This window comes from Perca flavescens, chromosome 19 (assembly GCF_004354835.1).
Source record: "Perca flavescens isolate YP-PL-M2 chromosome 19, PFLA_1.0, whole genome shotgun sequence".
Lineage (NCBI taxonomy): Eukaryota > Metazoa > Chordata > Actinopteri > Perciformes > Percidae > Perca > Perca flavescens.
Window position 1 is genome coordinate 32,225,577 of NC_041349.1, and position 23,086 is coordinate 32,248,662.

A 23,086-nucleotide genomic window follows, 5' to 3' on the forward strand; every position below is an offset into this window, starting at 1 on the left:
AAAATAGACACTAAAATCCAAGAATGCTGAAGCAAATTAATGACTGGAAAAGTACCAGAAAAAAAAAATAATCACATAATTTTATTATTATTTTTTAGTAATAAGTTGCTTAATGCATTCAGACAGTGTGTAAAATGGTTTTGTCATTGTTAATGATCAAAATGATACGTTTTTCAGATAAAAGGGCAGGAGGAAAAAGATTTGAATCAAGGGGATCACATATAAAGTTATTAAGGCAGTTAACATTAGCTTGACACACTGACAAAAACATTTTATTAATGAGGTTTGGAATGTCTGAAGAACAAACGGGCATGTTTCCTTTACAGTCTACAGAAAAGACGACGGGAAAACATTTGTGAATACAACTTTGACCCTGTAGAGGGGTACTTCTGATGGAAACAGCTGAGCGATGTGCAACATAACCATTAGTGTATCTGGTATTTCACCAGTGTGCTTAGCAGGAAGAGTAACCACAATAATATTCTTATTCTTATATTCTAGTACACGGTAGAGGTGTTGAAATTAATCAAATAATCAATTCATCGAATCGTGGACATGGACGATGCTGAATCGATAATCGGCAGGCTCATAATCGATTATTTCCGTTTACAATTTAATGTAGGGCTAACAACATTTCGGTTTACATATTCGGTTATGTTTTGCACATTCAGGAGGTGCCATGTGCTCAGTGCTGTAGTTTTATGTATCCAATTTATTTAGTATTAGAGCACTGCAGAATGTTTGGTTTTTGAAGCTTAAGAAGCTATGAATTAAATATCCTACATGGCTTTAATAGAACAATTTATTTGACGCATCGCGATATTGAATCGAAGACATGATAATCGTAATCGAATCGGGAGATCAGTGAAGATTCACACCTCTAGTACACACTCAATTTCTTCCTTTATGATTTAAAAAGGTCCTGCACCACCAATATTATAACCAACATAATCCCTGAGTTAACCTCACCACATGGTCCATACAGTAGCTTCTCTGGAGCTTTCAATAATATCACAAGATCTTCCTCATCACAGTCATGGAAGATCTGAACACATCAAGGACTTCTCATCTGTATTGGCTTAAAAGCTGATATGTAAATAAAGTTCACTCAAAGTCAAGAATAATACATTATTGAATCTCAACATGGTCCTTGTTTTTAAAAGAAGATTTCAGCATTATTACAACATGGGTCTTTTCGTCATTTCTAACTAAGGACAGGCATTGGTGGACTTTTAATCAATGGTTCCTAGCTTTTTCTTCCCTGCCTTTGTTGCATATATTTGCACATTACTGCCACCTGTTGATCAGTGGAATAGTGTCAAACTATGAACTGGAATATGTATTGCATCACCTCCTCATGCACAGGAGCTACACAAAAACATTTCTCTATATCGCTACTAAAAAGGTCCAAAACTCCCAAGGGAACCTTGAACTGTGCACATAGCAGCTGAAGATGGAAGAGAGATTGTGACAAAAATGCCACAGGTTCACGGTATTGCAATGACAGCTATAAATGTATTATTTTTGAAATGTCTGGGTGAAAAACAACAAGGGAGAGGTATTTCTAAACTGCACTTTCGGTCCTTGAAGAATCATAAAAATCAGCTCATACCTTAGGAACGGTTTGACAGAAAATGTTAGTGGTTTTAAAACTTCGGTATACCTTGAAACCAGTAACCGGCCCATGCCTAGATGTAAGTCTTTCTTCTGCTTTAAGGGGCTACGGCGGCTACTGCGATTGGCCGTTTAAGTTTTCTGATGCTGGTAGAGATAGTTGAGAATGAAAAACGTATTGAAGCATATTGAAAAGAGCTCATCTAACAACACCACCTCCACTGTAACCTTCTGCTCACTGTGATCCCAACGCATTATCACACTGAATGCAACTATGTAGATATAGCAACCCAATGCAATATTGACTAATGAAACAAGGTGAACATTCCCACCAAAAGGATAGAAACAGTTACTGGGGGAGGGGGGGTGGAATTAATCACTTGAAGTTGATGGGATAACCTACTACATGTAGAACTACTGACTGAGCACAGCGGTTGGAATCCTAACAGCTATAGAGAGTGGCAAACAAATGTAATCATAACTGATAAAGACCTAAAAGACAAAAATAAGACCCACGTTGTAATGGCATCTGCTAGATTTAACTATATTATTATTATTATTATTATTATTATTTCCCCCCCACAGGTCTGCTCAGCGACTAAAAGAAGTAGCAGCATTCTCAAAAAATAGAACATCTGTGTTTTCTGGCTGTAAATCAGCTCTTTGTAAATGGCTGTACATGGACATTGATTGGAGGATATTCTTCAGTAAACCGTTACACTGCTGTCATGTTAAGACTGCAGCTGAGAATTAGAAAATGACACGTGTTGCTCTGGCTCCGTGCTGTACTTGGCGTGTTAGTTTTCGGACATCTTGCGGATCATGTAGTTGAGGATGCCTCCGTGGCGGAAATACGCCAGCTCCACGTCCGTGTCGAATCTCATCCGCACTTGGAATGTTTTCCCGCTATCGAGCTGTGACGGCAAAGAGAGACAACATCAAGCATCACATTACCTCAGCAGTGCAATCGTGTCCCTGCTCTCTCCAACAACAAACCTTGACATCGACTATCATCCGGGGCGTGAGCTGCTCGGGGATGAGGATGGTGTAGCGCTCTCGGCCGGTCAGTCCCAGGCTGTCAGCGGTGTCTCCTTCTAAATACTCCAGAGGAATCACTCCCATCCCAACTAGGTTACTGCGGTGGATCCGCTCATAGCTCTCTGCCACAACTGCCTTAATACCCTGAAAACAAAACCGTTCATTTTTCACCATTAAAAACAGCTTTATTCAGCTCATCACATGACCAATTATGATGACAACTCAGCTATCCCCATGACAACTACATGTATCCCAATTGTCCAAAAGGTCTGTTGACTTTGACCCCACGATATGAAGAAGAAAAAAATCCATTAGGGTTCACCTAAATGTAAGACTTTTAAAGGCCCTTTAAAACCACATAGAATGCAGGTGTTTCACAATCATACTGGCTAAAGTATGAAAGCATAATGGAAAACCAGTAGGGACAATAAGGCCTAGAGGTATGTATTATTAAATTACATTTTTGTCAGTACTCCCTGCAATAGTATTTAACACCTGGATTGGATAAGCGACATAAAATGGATCGATTGACCGATACAAAATTAATTATTTAAGTTTACTAATTTGACACTCATTATGAGTCACTGCCTTCCTACTGCCGCTAGCAGTAGCATTAGGGACAGTGTTTGCTACAGGTCCGATGGTGCCGACTGAAACCGCTTCCTGCAGCACAGTCCACGGTCATAACAATGCCACTTTCAGATTCTAGGTTTGTAAAGTCTCCTGACAGCCCACAATCACATTTTAGAACTGACATTTCTGCCTTCAGCAGGCAAGACATTATTCAAGACTATTGTGAATTAAATGTAGGACTTGGAAAAAATTTTTTTCATCTTATCTACTTGGTAATGAGTTTTCTTACATGCAGAGCAAACTGCATCCAATGAGATTCAAAGCTCTGGGAAGAGCAAGTTGACCTCTTGTTTATTTCAAAAAACAAAACCCATTTGTGTATTTTCTTTCACTAGTTCCAAAGACGTAATTTTTTGTAAGTCCTTGCTACAAATCTGCATAACAAGACATATGAACATTTTGCTTGTGATGTGTTGGATACTTGACCTACCAAGAGGTTCTTCTAATGACACACACACACACACACACACACACACACACACACACACACACACACACACACACACACACACACACACACACACACACACACACACACACACACACACACACACACACACACACACACACACACACACACACACACACACACACACACACACACACACACACACACACACACACACACACACACACACACACACACACACACACACACACACACACACACACACAAATATTGCTCCTCACCAGTAGGAAGGGGCCCTTAGCTGCCCAGTCTCTGGAGCTGCCCGAGCCGTATTCCTTCCCTGCGAGAACCAGCAGAGGGATGCCGGACTGCTGGTATCTCTCTGCAGCATCAAACACATCCAGCTGGACAAACAAGGCACAATATGCAAGAGTTAGTCCATGTAAAAATAGCCCGTCCAGATAACATGATGTGAGGCAACCCCAAGGTCTTCAAACAGAAGCTGCATCCCTACTTGTTGACACAAAGAAAATAGAAGCAAACACATTTCGTTGAGATATGAGAACGCAGGTGCTGCACGCTGACCGTTTCTCCAGTTGGCAGGTGAATGGTTTGTGGCGCCTGCTTGTTGAGGAACTTGTTAAAGAGGCGGATGTTGGCAAACGTCCCTCTGGCCATGACATCGTCGTTACCTCGACGTGAGCCGTACGAGTTGTAGTCACGAGGGCTCAAACTGTTGGAAGACAAAAAGTGTGAATGAGAAAGCTTTAATGGATGGACACACCGCATCCTAACTGTGATATCAGGAAGGAGATAAAAGGACAAATACAGACTAGATAGCAACATTTCCTGTTCAGTGGGTTATCATTAAACCTACTGAAGTGAGTGTTTCACTCTAAATCAGGGTGAATTGATCTTTTGACTGAGGTGGAAAGTCAGACAGTAGTGTATGGTCACGGCCCTGTGCAGAATCCTGCTCCCTGTCGAGTACCTGTGAAAAAAAGTTGTTTAACGGGTAAAAAATATATTTTGACGCCAAGGAGCAGCGGCTCTACTCCGAGTTCCTCACGGATGACTGAGCTTCTCACCCTATCTCTGAAGGAGACGCCAGCCACCCTCCGGAGGAAACCCATTTTGGCCTTGTACCCTGGTAATAAATACCCATGTTCCGATAACAGTCCAATACAACCACTTTTGAATGGAACACTGAAATGGCTTGTAGAAGAGGGCAACAGTGACTTTCCTGCCTTGCGGAACTCACCAAGTTTCATGTTGACAGTTCCCTGATAGGGGTGTGACCATAAATCGATCTGGATAGATATATCGATTCAATCCTCAACGATCCACTATTATCGATACGTATCGCCATCTTTAAGATTGCCTTTATTTTTTAAATTTCCACTTTATATTCATTTTTTTATTAAAAAGTAGTTTTGGATTTAAAATGTCTGGAAGAGCTCAGTAATAAAATGGTCAAATCACATTTTTGTTGCTTTTTGTAAATATATGTAAATGTAACTGGTTGTGTTAAATGGGCTTATGAATCGTCTCGGTCGCAGCAGCCTGAATTGAATTGAAATCGTATGACGGCAGACTTTGTGAAATCAGTTAATGTTGTATCGTCCAAAGAATCAATATTTATTGTATCATGATAAAACGTGTGATGTACACTCCTAGTAGCAAAGTTGAATCAAATTTTAAGATTTTCCTCTTATCTGACCAGCCTGTCAGTTCTGTATAACAGCCCGGTGGTGAAGCCACAGCCATTACTCTACTAAACTCAGGGAGACTGAGGTACTTCAGGAATATTTGGACCTACCTGTTGGATGATGTTGATGTTGATCTCGCTTTTGACCTAGATTATGATGCTATGCTGGGGATAACGGGATATATTTATTGTTCTTAATGCTTGTTCATGGATGAAGTGCTGCCAAGTCTGTGTTGCCCTGATTAATGTTATTTCATGTTTGTTTTATGTTGCAAAACCAATTGCCCTTTGGAGACTAATTAAGTTGAAAGTTCAACTGGGAAATTGTAGTTGTCACAGCAAATTTGTCCCTTTATATCCTTTTCATAAATTCAAGAATGATTGGCTGTTGATTTTTAGTAAGACTCAAGGGTAACTACCATTTCTTTTCTCCAACCTGGACCATATGTTCCTATGTTTGACCAATGTCAAAGATTGTTGTTCCCATCAGTCACGTAGACACAAAAACATAGGAACATGGGGTCCAGGTTGAAGAAAGAAAAAAACGGTAGTTACCCTTTAAAGCTCACATGAACTGTTGAAAGTAGCAAGGTCACTCACCCCCTGTTGGTCAGGTAGCGTGCTGCGGAGCTGTTCCTGGCGATGTTCCCAGCAGGAGAAATGTGGTCAGTGGTGACAGAGTCTCCAAAGTTCAGCAGCACGTAGGCGTCATGTATGGACTTGGGTGGCTTCAGCTCCTTGGTCTGAATAAAGACAAAACAAAAATGTCAATTTGACATTTATTTCCATTGTCGTAGCCATTTTGTTTCAGAATACACTGATAATTATCTGCCAACGGCATTTTCATTGCCATTGCAATTTGGAGGTAGTTTGACATTTACAAACGCGAAAATCAAAGTGGACTTTAAAAATGTAATGCTCTAAATTATCACGAGCACATAAGTGAAAAATTCAATTTATATTAGATGAAATGACTTAATGGTAGGGGTGCCACCTCTTAGTCGAATAGTCGACTAATCGGTCGTTTTGGTCTTAGTCGACTAAGATTTCTTTAGTCGATTAGTCATTTTTTATGCTTATTCATGCTTAATTACTTATTTCCAAGAAACTTCTGAGTGCATTTATGGTAAAAACAAGATTTAAAGTGGTGCTTTTGCAGGATTAATTGTGGAGAAACTCAGTTTTACAGATGGTTAATTAACTACATTTATATATTGTGCTTTTCTAGTCTTAACCACCTCTCAAAGCTCACAGCTCTGTCAATTAAATCAACTAATCGATTAGTCGACAAAATTGTATAAGAGTTAGTTGACTAAGAATTTCTTTAGTCGAGGACAGCCCTACGTAATGGCAGCCTTGGACTTAAGTAATTATAGTTGTTGCGTGTGTTTAGGGGGGATGTATTCATTGGTACATATTTTATATTTACCAAACCATCGAAGAACGGCGGTGACTTGATGTAGGTTGATTTGAGGTCCCAGGTATACAGCTTGTCAGAGGGAGCAACTAGAGCGTTCCAGCGTTCATTCACTTTCTGCAACAAAACAACACAGTAAGATCCCAAAAGATTCAATCACACGTCTACATTACATTGTCGGAATGCTTGCTTGCCATTTTTTTTGCCAACAGGTTACACTTACCTCAATCTTCTCATAGACTTCTTTGAACATGGATGGGATGACAAACGTTCTCTCCACAGCCTGGATCTCCTCCCGTGTGGGCCAGATATCCCTCAGGAAAATCTCTTTGCCTTCAGAGTTAATGGCTACAGAGGACACGAGGGCAGAAATAAAAATGTCAACACAAAAGTTATTTTGGCTGTGAAGCTAAACGATTTTAAAAGATTTAAAATCACTTTCAGTTTCAATCAAATGTAATTTCCAACACCAAGGCTAACCTGATGACATCACACAAATTCCAAAGAATGAAGAGTCAGGCTAAGCAAGTCTAGAAGCATTTCGGTAGTAAAGTGAAGACTGGTAGACCGGAAGTTCAGTGTAGACTTCCGCTACCTCAGCAGAGCCACTATCATCATCAAAGACTCCACCCATCCTGGCCATCACCTCTTCGACCTATTGCCCCCTGGGAGGCGGTATAAGTCGGCCTAAAAACACACCTCCAGATTCAGGGACAGTTTGTTCCCACAAGCAATTTGCACATTAAATAAGAACAAGCACTTTCATCCACTGATGCTGCTACACACCTGCACATATGCAACAATGTGCAATACGAGGAAACTATTTTTAATTTTCATTAAATCATTTTACCATTTACTAGTTTTAAGCCTTTTTACCATCTTCACACTCTCGGCTCTATGTTCTTTGTTTAATGTGTTTTTATGTTTGCACCATAGAGTTGCACTTTTCATTTCGTACTTCCAATGACAAAGTCAATTCTGATTCTAGACGGCAAACATATTCTGACTGTATTAAACGCGGCAGTTCAGAGCTTGGGACAGTGGTACAATGCAAATCTCAGTAACGCAAACTAAGTAGCTGAGAGAAGAAACCATCAAGTGAAATACGAAACCTTAAACTCTTGTCTACGGTTTGGTTTGCTCCCTCAGTTGTTGTGGCCACTGACTGTCTACGAGCAAGGGAGGTCAGTTCCCTCACTAAAAAGTGTCTGGGACTGCCAAAATCTCTAAGCAGCATCCACTTGTATAACAAAAGGAGCCCTGGAACTGCCTCTCTTGGTGATGAATAAAGAATTCAAATAGGCTAAGGCGAGACTTAAGGGGTCTTTCGGAATCTTGGGTTATCCGGGCATCTGCACCACCTGTTGCAGCAGCAGAAGGGGTAGTGGTGTCCAGCTTAGGGAGTTCAGCAGGCAAAAACTGGACTCCAGCATGCTGACATTGTTGGGAAAATGCAGCATGGTCAAGAGGGTCTTGACATGGGTTTAAACTCTTAAACAACTCATAAGCAAAGGCAAAGTATTAAGGCGGATTTATGCTTCTGATGGGGCTCTAAACATAGTTTTCACCGTAGCCTACGTAAGTGGTCAAAGGGTTTATACTTGTGTACAGGTGTCTGCGTAGTTCTTGCATATCTCTTTAAGAGAATAGCAGGGGGCGCCCGGATAGCTCAGTTGGTAGAGCGGGCGCCCATATATAGAGGTTTACTCCTCGACGCAGTGGGCCCGGGTTCGACTCAGACCTGTGGCCCTTTGCTGCATGTCATTCCCTCTCTCATTTCTTCAGCTGTCCTGTGAATAAAGAACAACCTAAAAAAATAAAATAAAAAAAAGAATAGCAGGGCCAGCATGTGTGTATGCATGGGGAGTGTTTAGTAGAGCGGGGGAGAGAGTGACAGGGATTAGCTTTCAAGCAAGTACCGACTCAGAGGCACAGTGAAAGAAACAAAGTGTCTCCCCTGTTCTTTCTGACCACGGTGGGAAGAGCAGTAGCAGGAAAAGTTAACCCTTTCCTTGATTTTATGTTTATGGGGAAGGAGAACCCGGAAATGAGTAGTGGAAAATGCAATGGTTACATTTTTTAAGAGGTGCCAAGTCAGGCTATGGCGAAGGTCCGTACCTACACGTAACTACGTACATATCCACGGCGTCAATATAACGCAGGAGCATAATTTGGCCTTTAGCGGTGGAGAAATGGCAGCAACAGCAGGACATCGTAAGAAGTGCCAAAGCAGGCAAAACAAGGACTTTGGGAAGAGGAAATTCAGCTGGAAAGAGCTATAGGAAAAGGAAGGAAATGACATTAGCTTCCTTGTGAGAGCTGTCTATGATGTGGTCACAAACTCCCAAAAACCTGAACCAGCGGCTTGCTGAAGACCCAGTGTGTCCACTTTGCGGAACAACAGCAAACTTCAAACATCCTTTCACCGGCAATTTCCACTGGATGCGGAATGTCTGCGGAACGTCGACGGAGTCATTAGGTTTCCATTAAAGTCAGTGTGTGTATTTCCACTGACTGCGGAACATCTGTGGAACGTCTGCGTCCCGACTCCGTCCCAGTTCCGTCAGTCCGCAGCCCTCCGCAGCAGATACGCAGAGCTTCTATTTTTGACGGACGACGGAGAGCTCCGCAGCAATTCAGCACACGGCAGACAGTGTGGGACAGGAAGTCGAGCACATAAACAAAATAAATGTCCGGTTAATTTTCAAAATAAAATACACCGTGCTCACGACGGATCATATTTCCCTGCACTACACCTTGAAAACACAGCACAGAGTTGTTTCCCCTCTACTCCTCTGGATGGAAACTAACGGTTGTTGGTTTTGTGGTTCTATTCTACGTGAATTCACGAGAACTTGTGGGTCCTCGTGACTACAGCTGTCAGTCATGGCCGCAGCCCGGTGGGTATTGACGAACGGTGGAGCACGCAGCAGACACGCAGCGGAGCCGGTCCGCAGCAGTTACGCGTCCAGTGGAAATACCCGGTCATTCTGCAAAACAAGCATGAGTCAGTGTGTTTTTAGGCGGTGTGAGAGTCCCGTAGAGTAAACAGGCAACATCACGGCCTCTATTGCTGTCACAAGAACATTTAAAACACTATGGAGGGTAAAAAATTAAACACATGCACTGAACTACCCAAGAGTTTGTGCAACAGCTGACGGTGTCCTGCAGCAACAAGGTATAGTCGCGCCGTTTCTTTTCTCTCTTCTCTGTAAAATGAAGCTGCCATCATGTGCAGTCAGAAATGTCGAGATCTATTAATGATCTGACAGAAGCAATAATTGTAGACTTTATATTTTAAAGTCTACTTGTGCTACATCGAGGGGGTTAAAAAAAAACACAACAGGACGTCTCACAAGTGACAGTCCCACGGCCATAGAACCCTGCGAGGAATGGCCAGATTGCTTTCATTGGCCGGTCAATTTAATAACTACAGTACAGTCTCGCCACCGTTGACCATTAGGTTTATACTTTGTTGTCGTTGCGAAAGGTTAATTGCTCACTTCAGTAGGAGTTTAGGTCCAGCTGCTCTTTGTGGTGGCAGACTAGCATATTCTGTTGGATGCTGAGTTTAAAATGGGAGATTTGTTGTGTTTCCATCTTAAGTCCCAACTGGTTTATCGCACAGCTTACAAACCACTTGGTACGTGGTCTCTACTAGCTCTCCTTTTTTGTTTGGTTTAAAACTAAAAGAAAGCTAGAGCTGCCCCAGATAGCAAGCACATTTGGGCCGATTCCGGCTGAAAAGCGCTACTGTCGGCTCAGTGTCGGCATCGGAGTAAAGATAATGGGCCAGAGTCGTGCAGACTGTGTACTCAACACTTCTGGCTGACATTAGGGGTGGGGGAAAAAATCGATACAGCATAGTATCGCGATATTTTTCGTGGCAATACTGTATCGATACACAGACGCCAAGTATCGATCTTTTATGATATACATGTTGATCAGTTTGTCTGCTTGACAATCACATTTTGCACCAATAAAACTGAAGTGTGATGAACAAACAGAGAAATGTATATTTTTAGATACAACAGATGTTGACAAAATTGTCCTTTTGGGACATCATTTGAAATTGGGAAAAATCTGAAGTTGTAAAAAAGGTAAAATATTGCAATATATCGCAGAATATTGCAATATCTTTAAAATCGCAATAATATCGTATCGGGACATAAGTATCGGGATGATATCGTATCGTGAGGCCTCTGGTGATTCCCACCCCTAGCTGACATACGGCTTTTTATGAAGAGCCAGTGTCGGCTTAAAGCAGTTTTACTTGCGCTGGCTCATATACAGCGTTTTATAAATGGGCCAGTGTCGGCTAGAAGCAGTTGTACTAGTGTCAGTTCCGTACTCGGTGTAGCTGTGTATTTTTACCGTCGGCCCGAGTTCGTTTTGTCACAGTCGGGCCACAACGAGAATTATGGAACTCAGCCGCCTGAAAAAAAAAAAGTTTTGGCGGTTAAATTCTAGGACTCTGCCGGAGATTTGCAGTCTGCAGAAGATTTCATTTTCGGGAGGAACATTTTCAGCGGCAGAAAAGATAAGTAATTAAATTTAATGTTCATTACAGTGTTGTATTACATTTAGAAGCTGTTGTAAATGTCAAGAAGAATTGTATTTTAATATCTTTATAACAATTAGATCGCTTGTGACGATAGGCTATCAGAAAACATTCTGATATGTTATCACAAATAGGCTAGATGAGTACGATCTCATTGTGTAAATTTAATTAATGATCTTGTTTTATTATTATAACTGCTCCAGTGCACTATAGCTAATCCAATGATTGAGTTATTTTGAGTGTTAGCTCATTCAACGCCAGCGTCGATTCATCTGTTGAATGAATGAACTATATCAGGCCTAGCATTCTGTGACCCACTGAATTACATAGCCAATTCTGTTACATAGCATGCCTAGCATTCTATATCTATCTATCTATCTATCTATCTATCTATCTATCTATCTATCTATCTATCTATCTATATATATTTCAACTAAGGGCGATAGATATTAATATAATATTAAGATAATATAATATTAAGAAAAGTTTGCTTACTCAAAGTGTTTTGGTTTGGCATTAATGGATGTGTGTGTGTGTGTGTGTGTGTGTGTGTGTGTGTGTGTGTGTGTGTGTGTGTCATTTCTTCCTCCAGAGTCAACATTGGAACCAGCAACAAACATGTCGTAGTTTCTGGACCACATCTGGCCCAGGGACCAAGCCGAAAACACTGTCACTTTACAGTGTCTGGGCCAAATAAAACACTGTCACTTTACAGTGTCTGGGCCAGAACTGGGCCAAAATAAAACAATACAAGTCACTTTACAGTGTCTGGGCCAGAATTGGGCCAAAATAAAACAATACAAGTCACTTTACAGTGTCTGGGCCAGAATTGGGCCACATAAACAAAACAAATCATTTTACAGGGTGTGGGCCTCATCTGGGCCGGAGGGACTGTTTTTGTGTCTATTTTCCATGTGTGGACCCAGCCAGAACTGGGCCAGAATTGTAGCAAGGATGTGGCCCTGTGGTGGGCCAGACAAATTTTGTTATGTGGGGCTGCCTGCTCTCCTAACGGCGAAGTCATGTCTCAGCAAGCAAGCAGTGAGGCAGAAGACGGGATGCGCTGCCTGAGAAAATGTTGTAGATGGCTACTCACTGTGTTGTGTATTTGGTTGTCATGATTTAAAAAGTGGTTTGACAGTCAGTCACTTTTGCATTTGCTCATTCTTAAAGTGGAGAGAGAGCGGAGGACGGTTTATTTGGGTTCAGTGGAGCGGACAGCTTAAAGAGACAGGCGCTACAAGAGAGTGTCTCGGACAGAGGGTGAATACAGGTGCAGGAGTATGAGAAAAATAAAAGTATATTGAACATTAAGCATGTAAAAATGTTCTAGAGGAAACCCAAAATACATGTATGAACCTGAAAATGTGCATGATAGGGTCCCCTTTAAACTGACATTCAGACACATTGCAACCATAATAGTCAGTCTTATTCACAGACTAACCCTGAAAGGCATCTTTTTAAATGGGAAATCAGATTATAACAGTGTTGATGGGCAAATTTCATTTTACAATCCAAAGACTATAGCCAATCCAACAGCATCCCATTGTGAAAATACACTTTTACATTTGGCTTAGGGCTGAATGGCGATTAGGGCTGGTCCGAATACCATTTTTTGAGCTTCGAAGCTTCGGTAGTAATGAGCATCGAATATTCGAAGCTTCGGAGAGAGGGGGCTGAACATATTATTATCTCTAATAAAGACAGGAATCTCTATGTGTCTGTCTGTTTGTTTGCATTTTGATTATTTTGAGAACCTTTCATCCAAAACGACTTCACAAGGGAGTGCAGTGTCGTATTTGGTGCAATATAGATAGACAGGCCAGACGCGTTCAGAATTAATAAACTTTTAACCTCTCAAGGATCACCGTCTCGTCAACGGGACACTTTGTGACTGGGGCGCCGCTGTAACCTCGATAAAACTTCCACTCATGAGCGTATTTTGACCAAAACTTGATTTTCATAAATCAAAATAAATAAACCAAAATAAAATAAAAAAAACAAATATTCGAATGTCAAATTTTCAATTCGAATACCAACCCACCAAACGAATATTTGGGTCCAGCCCTAATGGCGATAAACAATATATATATCTCGACATTTTTTACAAAGTGGGCTAAATGTTCAGTTGTATATCAAAGCCACAAATGAGATGTCACAAGCACTTTTACTAAAACATCATCAAAATAAAATGCAAAGACAGGGTTTCCTTCCCTGTTTGGAAATATACAGCTTAAACACATGAAAAATGATCTAAAATAAATATCCTGTTATAATAATAATAAAAAAGTCGCATCTGTAAGAAAGCCCCTTAAGTTGTTTTCAACAACATTAACAGACTGATTAAAAGAAGGAGGGAGAGAGGGGGGGGACTAAGAGCGAGGCTCAAAGACAAGAAGGTGAGCGTGCGATGGACTGAAGTTTATAACACAAAAACTCTCTTATACCATAAAGCTGATTGTTACTGTACAATTCTTGTTGTCTTAACTACACTGCAGAGTGGAGTCTTTACTCTCAGAGCTGACTCATTCAGGGATTTTCCTGCATAGGGCAAGTTTTGGTGACCCCCAAAGAGGATTTAGCCGGCGCCAAAAGGAAAATCACAAGCGCCAAAACATCTGATTTTCAGCAGCCAGCCTCCCTCTCATCCACAGCTGCTATATTTTACACAAGCCAGCTAAGCTATAGCACATTAATTAAACAAACTGGACTTTGAGGTCAAGTGTAATCAAATCCAGGTCCCTTACTGCATTATATTCCATTACATTTTAGACACCATAAATTAGTGCCTAAAATTTATCAGAATAGAAATGAAGTCTTTGACGCTTAAAATCTCCTGGGGGAGGACCCCACAGACCGTCCACTTCAAAGGCCCATTCTGAGCCGCGAAAAAAAACCCTGTCATTATGAAAGGGTCCGGCACGGGATGAATGCGCATCGGCAGTTCAGCGGCGCTACATGTGTCTCATGTATGTCTGTATTGTCACTACGCTGCATTTTTATGAACTATGATAATCTGGCCATGGGTCACAGCTCTTGCCCGGGTTAAGCAGGCGGCGTCTTACACGCTAGAACTGAAGTTAGTTCGGTCCACTACCGTATTTTTCGGACTATAAGTTGCTCCGGAGTATAAGTCGCATCAGTCAGAAAATGCGTCATGAAGAGGAAAAAAACATATATAAGTCGCACCGGACTATAAGTCGCATTTATTTAGAATATAAATACAAGAGTTATTGAACTATACAATAGCACACAGAACAACTAGCTACCAGGGTGTGGTAGCCTGGGTAAACCCTGACGAACTTCCGGCAAATTTGAGATTTGCTCTGCAAGTCAGTCTGGTGAAGAGCCCATTCAAACCCATTTCCAATGTTCACAAAATTGAGGCACCAATCACAACTGCTGAGGCGTTGACTGCTACCGAAGCCGTGCTTCACGTGCTCAGCGAACTCCAGGTCAGTCTGACAAATGCCAATTTCATGCCGGTCAACTCTACAATTAACTGACACTATACGAGTTACAATTCTCAAAGACACAGGCACACAGCACAGTCTCTTTTTCCTTTCTCTAAACTTTTCCGCCGTGTGTGGCGCGTACCCGCTCGCGGTGTGAAGCGCGTGTCCGTGCTATTCTCCCACATGTCGGGAACGCCGTGAATTAGCCTGCAACACGTCAGCTGTTTGGGAATTCTTCAGCGCGTGTGCAGAAGATAACACGTTTGCAATACGCAACACCTGCAAGGAGAAAGTATGGTTTGGAGGGACCACACCAAAAACCAAAATCAAATTTTTTTTAGTGGATGTGAAAAGCGTCACCCGGATCGTAGCTCTGATTGGTTGAAGGACTATCCAATGCGCCCAGAGGCATTTGAGTGGCGTCCGTTGGTGACGCCCCTCTGGAAATGAACTGTCAATGAACCTTTCCCAGACCCACTCTCAGTTACAGCTGAGAAGGGTCTGGTGTCAACCAGGCTAAGGGCGTGGAGCATGGATGTATTAAAAGACGTGGATACATAACTGCACCGTGAACGAGCCCCTCCAGACTCCTTCCTCCACCTCTGGCCGTCTTGCTTTCAGCCCACGATTAGCCGATTAGCTTTCTTTGTTTTCTTCATTGCAGTAAGAGTCACCTTTTCAACAGTCTCCCTCATAAGTTTCGCCTTCATTTCAAACTCTTTCTGCTGCTCGATTACCGTTTTCGGCTGCATATTTTACTACCTGCAGTTTGTTATCTCTTTTCTTTCTCAGTTGTCTTTAGGAGGAGCGTTCTAGTTGTCACAAGCCTAGAGGGCCCTCTCGCGGCTGTAGACGGTAATGTTTTCAGTATGAATTAATATGTAAAAACATGTTAAATTATATATATTTTGATATATAAGTCGCACCTGACTATAAGTCGCAGGACTAGCCAAAGTAGGAAAAAAAGTGCGATTTATAGTCCGGAAAATACGGTAACTACTGTTGTTCCTTGTTTTTTTTCCCCGCCGTGGCTGCAACAACAGAAGGTTTCCAGCGAAAATACTGGTACAAATACAGGTTTTCCACTCATGCTTAACAACATACGTATACATGTATAAACTGTAGACATGTCAGCAGTGTGGACCGGTGCCGTGTCTCTCCATGTTGCAGGAGTGTGTGTGAGTGACTGGGGGTGAGGCTGCACATAAAGTGAAGGGGAGCGATGCAAAGAAAGGCACGGCTTATAAAGCTTATACACCTTTAATTTCTGCTAGGTTGCTGTACTGTGTAATGACGAGTGTGAGGGGTTGTGGCGACACTGACAGACCATAACCACTCAGTGTAACTAGTATGCATAGTGACGCATGCCTGCGGTGCTGACAGCCAGGGCTAAGCAGACATGGACAACTACTGATGGGTTCTCGGAGTGTCTGCTGGAAAGGCACCGAGACGGGCTGCGCTTTTGTAGTCACTACTAATCACGTCACGAAAATAACAGCTCATCAATCAAAAGAAGTACAGCACTGATGAATTGCATGACAGTACCAATGCTTTACGTCAGGCTCAGAGGATATCGTTAGCAGTAGCATGCTGCTGGTGGTCTTATCGTAGGAATTAACTGTACTGATAAACCCTGGAAACGCCGTGGCCACGCTGCTGTGAAAGTACTCCAAACGTCATTTATGCCAGTAGCAACTAAAGTAGCTTCGAGCCTCAAGCTGAGATGAGGAGCAGGCTGCAGAGGGCCGGTAACACTTCAAACGTTTATGCTTAACTGTTTGACATAATGACTAGTATTGTTTTTATTCAATGTGTGACTTATTGTTCACGGGGTAGTTACTCCCAAAATATTTAAAAAAAATCAACTCACCAACGGGTTCTTTCTCAAAGTCTATCCTCACAGTGCCGGCTATAGCGTAGGCGATGACTAGTGGTGGAGAAGCCAGGTAGTTTGCTCTGGTGTTGGGGTGGACTCTCCCTTCAAAGTTTCGGTTTCCTGATAGGACACCTGCAGCAACCAGATCTCCCTAAAAACACAAATGAATGCAAACACCTTAAATGGTTTTAAAGCATCTCGCCAAAGGACTACAGTTTAAACTTAGCCAGCTGGCTAACACTGGCATGTTTACAGTAATGTTTCTTAATGTGCGTTGTCATTTAAATAAATCAAAGGAGTACATGACAGAAAATAATGTATGCATTTATATTTTGAAATGAAGCGTGTATCTACATAGCTTGTAAAAAAACAAAGGAGAAATACTTCAAATCAGGAAAAGAGTAACAGGCAAAAAATAAAGAGAGCAAAGGTGGGTTTAGTGCCTTTAAAAATGACAAATCCAGTGCAAAATGAATCTAGGGGTTAATAACATGTGTACAGAGTTGACTTTTCTGGTTCTCTGGGATATGTTTTCATGCTAATCAAATGTGACCAGTTTTAGCGCAAACCACTAATTAGATTATCACGCTAGTCACCGGGGCACTGGTGAAGTAAAAAAGAAATTGTTATTTCTATACCACTAACACGGCTCAAAATAGCACCAAACTTCCACGTTACGCCACACTTCCACGAACGCCGTGCTTGAGCTATGTTACTGGTTACACAGCGTTCGTCGCTTGACTGGTCTTGACGGTTTTCCCAAGATGGCGCCTGCATGTATACATGAACGGTACTGTCTTTACTGTACGTACACACCGCCTCCGACTTGAGCTGCAAAGAAGCTCTGGCCGCCCTGTCGAGGACGCTGGTCAGAAAGTCCGGGGAAGCTGTTTGACGCTTTGGCTGCTGTGACGTGGCAGCGTTCTTCCATCATGTTCAACACTCGATTGAAGACAAAGCCCAAGCAGCCACTGCACGGCCAGTACACTGACACTGGAAACCTTTTATACATGACATATATAAGGACAGAATTTGTATTGTTTGTTGGTCACAGCGGTGTCTGTTAGCAGTTAGCTCGCTCGTTAGCCGCTGAACCGCAGCAGCATGCAGGCAGAGCGAGCAGCCGCCAGCTGTTGACCCGTGCAGGACTTCACCGTGAGGACTGGTTAGAGACCATGTGACGGCACGTTAACTGGTCCCTATACGTAAACAACGTCATATCATAAATGATAGGGGAACCCAGCAACGGCGATTATGAGATTTCCCTCCATTTTCATGGAACTAATGTCTTGGTAGGAACAAAAGTTTACATCGTATGTTTCTCCAGAATCAGCCAGCGAGAAGGACGTCTATATTCCGATTGGTTGCTGCCGTTTGCCGCTGCTTGCCGCTGAACTGCGTCATAGCTCATTACCATAAAGTTGACCAAAGTTCAACTTTCTGATTGACGCTCAAAACGCGACGCCGACAGATTTGACGCTCCTTGCAGCTGAGAGAAGCCAGCTTCCATTGAAAATGAATGACATCCGGTATCTTTAGAAGCTCAAGTCGGCGGCGGTGTGTACGTACAGTTATAATCTGTCTTTTTAATAAACTGTCTGTACACTTACAAAGTTTTTCGGTTTACATGTAGGGACCATCAATATGCTACCGTGGAAGTGGGGTGCTATTTTGAGCCTTTTTAGTGGTATAGAAATAGAGATTTATTTTTACTTTACCCGTGCACCAAGGACTAGCATTATAAGCTAATCAGCGGTTTGCGCTGAAACTGGTCACATTTGATTAGCATTAAAACAAATCCTAAAGAACAGTCGACTCGGTACACGTGTTATTAACCCCTAGGTTCATTTTGTGCTGGATTTCTCCTTTAATATTCTTGTTACTACAGAACATAAAGAGTAAAACGTGCTGGGAGGAAACAAAAGACAAAGAAGGAAGAAAAAAAGAGCTCATGTGTGCTTTGAGATTTTAAATGACAGTAGGGATGATGAATCAGCCTCTTAGTACCTGGGTTATGGCGTTCACCACCGGCTCTGGGAGTGGCCCACTGTTGCCTATACAGGTCATGCAACCATAGCCAACAACCTCAAACCTAACAGGGAAGACAAAATGATTGTTTACAAGGTAAGCAAATATCTTCAAAGTGCTTCATACTAACTTCTGTTGACTGGGCCATGTGACAAAAAAAAAAAATCACATGAGCAGCATGAGAGGCCTGGTTATGTCACATTTGAATCATAGGGAAGTGTTTAAAGCACAGCTGTAAACTCTGTGGTCAGTCCAATAGTGCTAACTTTAGTTTTATTAATAATGACAGCAGTGAGACTTAAACTTTGTATTATTGTAGTCTTTGATTGAATACTTGCATACAAATGCAATAACAAGGATAACCCAGCAGATGTCGCCATTCTCACAGTATCAAATGCTTCATGATAACAAATTATTTTTAGCACAATTTAGTCATTTCAGTGGCTTCAGAAGGCTTCGTCTCCCCGGTCACCAGTCTAATGCTTATTTATGGATATATTGGATATACAGGATTTTTGTATCAATGTGATTAAGTGTCAATAGAGATATTCATCAACATGTAGTTTTATCTATAAACAGTGTCTCAATATCATTTAATGTTTCATATATCATAATATATACTAGAATTGATGTTACATTACTTATACAGTGATTACGGATTTTAGTTAATATTTTCCACCCTTACTCTGACATTCCCTAAAATATACGTTTATGAAACCCGGCCAATATGTGATTTGTGGGGCAGCCACCAATTTATGTATTGAGATTTCTGATCGCTTTAATTTAGGGTATGCTAGGACGGAAACGCAAAAGTGGCGTTGCGTTCTCACTTTTTATTCCGCGTATTCCCTAGTAGCGCCAAACCAAAACATGAAAGCTGACAATTTTGTCTGGACAGACGAGGAGGTGGCACAACAGGGCGTGGACTGGGAGTCCTGCCAGTGAAATATATAGACATATGGACCGAATTTCTTCAGCGGTATCCTGTACCTGGAGGGACGTCATATCCACATGAGAAAGACGCTATCTGTAAAAGTCCGATATTATCAAAGCTGAAAGCTATCCGGACCAAGTATAGGCAGGCTGTGGATACCCAACAGTGGAGTGGACACGGGCAAGTAGTCACTCTATATTTTGATTTATGTAACGAAATATGGGGTCGCCAGCCACCACAACAGAGGCTGCAGACAGGTTTCACTTTTTTGCATTTTTAAGCCCAAAAAACGCCGTCGCCGTCTAAGCGAAAGGCACATCTGATAAAATATTTTTATGTTCTCACCCGCAAGCATTTTCGTATAAACAAGGTCTTAGATTTTTAACCCAAATGTAGTTAGAGGTAGTTCAGAATTGCAATTTCCTTTTACTTATTGGCCAACATTTTCCATAGCTTTAAACTGCATCTCAGTCTTCCTCAGCAGATACGGTGAAGTTGTCAAAAAGTATGGAACTTAATCAAGTAAGCAATGAGTTTTTGAGCTATATCCACGACAGAGAACATTTTGTTATAAAATCTAAGTAAAAAAAAAAGCTAGTAAGCGGACATTGTTGAAGTTCCCATGGAACATGTTTGGATTATCCACACATAAAGACAACTGGCTGAAAGAGGAATGTGAGCAGCTTACCCCAGCTGATAGAGGTAGTCCATAACACCGCTCTCCTTTAGGTAGGTGGTGACCACGCCACTGCCTGGTGACAGGCTGGTCTTTATGTACGGCTTCACACTCAAGCCACACTCTATTGCTTTTTTTGCAAGGAGCCCTGAAAGAAAAGCATTGCACTTTTACAACTCCGTCAAATAACTGGAGTAAACATTAGACTAGAATACACCTGCCCAAATACTACGATATCCCAGAAATGCCATTAAGAGAAGTCCTGTACACCCACCGGCTCCAAGCATGACGGATGGGTTGCTTGTGTTGGTGCAGCTGGTGATGGCAGCGATGACCACAGAGCCGTGGCTTAACGTATACTCTTTCCCATCAAACTGGAAGGGGACCCCAGTACCGTGACGCTCCGGAGCCACCTGGAAACCCTTGAAACCTTGCTGAAAATGTCAGAGACCAACATGAAACAAGTTACCTTGTGGAGTCAGACAATACCCTGGAAGTAACAGCAATAGTCGTGAACACACGTTCAAGCTATAACTGATTTAAAAAAAAAAAAAAAAAAAAAAAGAGGCTTTGTGCTGTTGTTTTTTTTAATACTTGACCTAATACAATATTTAACGATTACAAAACTATACTTTACGATAGCTTAGATTAGATTTTGCAAACTACTTTATTTTACAAAAGAAGCGACAACAAAAAAAGAACATGAGTAGTTTAAACAGTTAAAAGCACCCATATACTGTACATGTTGAAAATCCCAAACTATCTCACATAAGCAGGGTGACAAATCTTAACAGACATTCGATGCTAGCTTTTTGTGTTTTCTATACTATAGACACAGTTCAGTCTGTACCAAAAAGTACTAGGGCTGTCAAAATTGCTCAAAAATGACGTTCGAATATACCCTCTAAAATAGCACCGAATATTCGAACTATTCGAACATCTGGTTGCGCATGCATCCAAGGTGGCGCGCGACATCGTGACGTCAAAATGATGCAATATCCGGCCGAGCCGAGGTCGCGCACGGCTCTTTTTTTTTCCGGCGGTGCGCGACAAAGCGGAAACAGGAGGCCTGAATGAGTTCGCCAACAACCGGATGCCAGGACTCTCAGAGTGACTGCAGGTCTCTCTGGTAAACTTACCGGGTTAAGAGGAGCTCTTTTATGGTGAATGAAAGGCTCGATCCGACGAAGTAGGTCAGTGAATCACATTGAAGCATTGACGGCAATGCTGCTGCCAGTTCTGCCGTTGTTTACCTTTTTCTTCTAGTCTGTAGAAAGGGCAGCGTCGGTAGCATTTGCTCATTAGCGCCACCGCTGTTCAGGAGAAGACTGCAGCTAGTGTCGCGACCACCAGCGCAGGTTTTTTATTTTATTTTTATTTTATTTTATTTTTTATAAACAATCTTTATTAAAACTATACGATACAAACAGTACAGTACAGCATAAACAATCAGTCATTAATACAGAAAAAAAAAAAAAAAAAAAGTAGTGAAGAGAGCCAGGGGGAGATTCATATAAAAACATTAAAAAAAAGAGCATAACTGAATGGTTTTAGCAGCTTTCTTATTTTTTGAGTCATAGATGGTTTTGATGTATTGCTCCGTTTCCTTACCAAAAGCAATAAAAGAAGGTTTAGAGTTACTAAATTTGGCTTTGTGAATATATTTCCCTAAAATGATCAATAAGTTTACTAGATATATTTCTGTTTTTTACTTTTGTTGTCATGGAAACCAAACAGTACATCTTTCCACAACAAAGAAAAATCAGCAATAAGTTTATCAGTAATGTATCGAGATAAATCCTTCCAGAACATGCTGGTATAGGGACATTGCCAAAACAGGTGCACCAATGATTCTGGACATATTCCACATAACGAACAGTTAACACAAATGTCAAGCTTAAACCTAAAGGAGATATTGCTTAGCAGGATAATACCTGTGTATGATTTTGAAAGAGACTTCTCTTACTTTATTCCTAAGAAGGTACTTGTAAGGAAGATTCCAAATAATCTTCCATTTCAGGTTGTCAACAAAGTTAGACCAATAGGGAACAACATTAGGGGTGCTGGTGACCTCTCTCTGGAATAAAGAGCGAATGTTATGATTATTATTTCTAGTTGTGGAAGCGAAACACATATTACCAATTGAGGTCAATTTAGGGTCCAAAGCTGGTAAGCAAATTGGTTTTCCAGTCCCTTTTAAGAGAGTTAAAATACCAGATGGGATGGCATCCATAACAATTGCAAACTCTCTTGGGGTGATTGGAATGCCAAAAGTATGAATGAATTCAGAATAATTCAGCAATGATCCATTACCATTTAGTAGTTGGGACACTAGAATGTTATTATCAAACCAAGTTTTATAGAATAAAGATTTATTCTTGAATTTAATAAGCTGATTATTCCAGATGAAGCACCTATGTGGGGAGAAATTATGTTTGTAGATTAATGACCATGCTAAGAGCATTTGTTTGTGGAATTTAGATAAACTTAAGGGAATTTTTTCTATTTTATAATCACACAAAAGTAAATATTCAAGACCACGATCTTTAGAGAAAATATAGCTAGGTATAAAATTCCATGTAGAAGTGGGATTCATTAGAAACTGCTTTATCCAATTTATTTTGAAAGTATTATTAAAGGGTTGTAAAATCAAGAAAGTTAAGACCACCACGTTCAAAGGTGTTCATAATAACAGATTTTTTCACATAATGCGTCTTGTTTTTCCAAATAAAATTTA

At 41.3% G+C, this 23,086-nt stretch overlaps 1 protein-coding gene across 2 annotated transcripts in view; it reads right to left on the bottom strand.

Moving 5' to 3' along the window:
* Window positions 1-721: 721 nt before the first annotated feature.
* The window catches only part of aco1 (aconitase 1, soluble), a 34,171-nt gene continuing 11,806 nt past the window's right edge, over window positions 722-23,086 (bottom strand). For both annotated transcript variants that reach the window (XM_028563805.1, XM_028563806.1), the window contains exons 11-21: window positions 20,624-20,783; window positions 20,362-20,497; window positions 18,719-18,803; window positions 16,706-16,862; window positions 7,043-7,167; window positions 6,832-6,936; window positions 6,003-6,145; window positions 4,280-4,427; window positions 3,976-4,098; window positions 2,611-2,796; window positions 722-2,528 (exon numbers count right to left, since the gene is read on the bottom strand). In XM_028563805.1, the coding sequence (XP_028419606.1) occupies window positions 2,412-2,528; window positions 2,611-2,796; window positions 3,976-4,098; window positions 4,280-4,427; window positions 6,003-6,145; window positions 6,832-6,936; window positions 7,043-7,167; window positions 16,706-16,862; window positions 18,719-18,803; window positions 20,362-20,497; window positions 20,624-20,783 (1,485 nt within the window). In that variant the 3' untranslated portion in view covers window positions 722-2,411. The remainder of the gene's footprint in view (window positions 2,529-2,610; window positions 2,797-3,975; window positions 4,099-4,279; window positions 4,428-6,002; window positions 6,146-6,831; window positions 6,937-7,042; window positions 7,168-16,705; window positions 16,863-18,718; window positions 18,804-20,361; window positions 20,498-20,623; window positions 20,784-23,086) is intronic.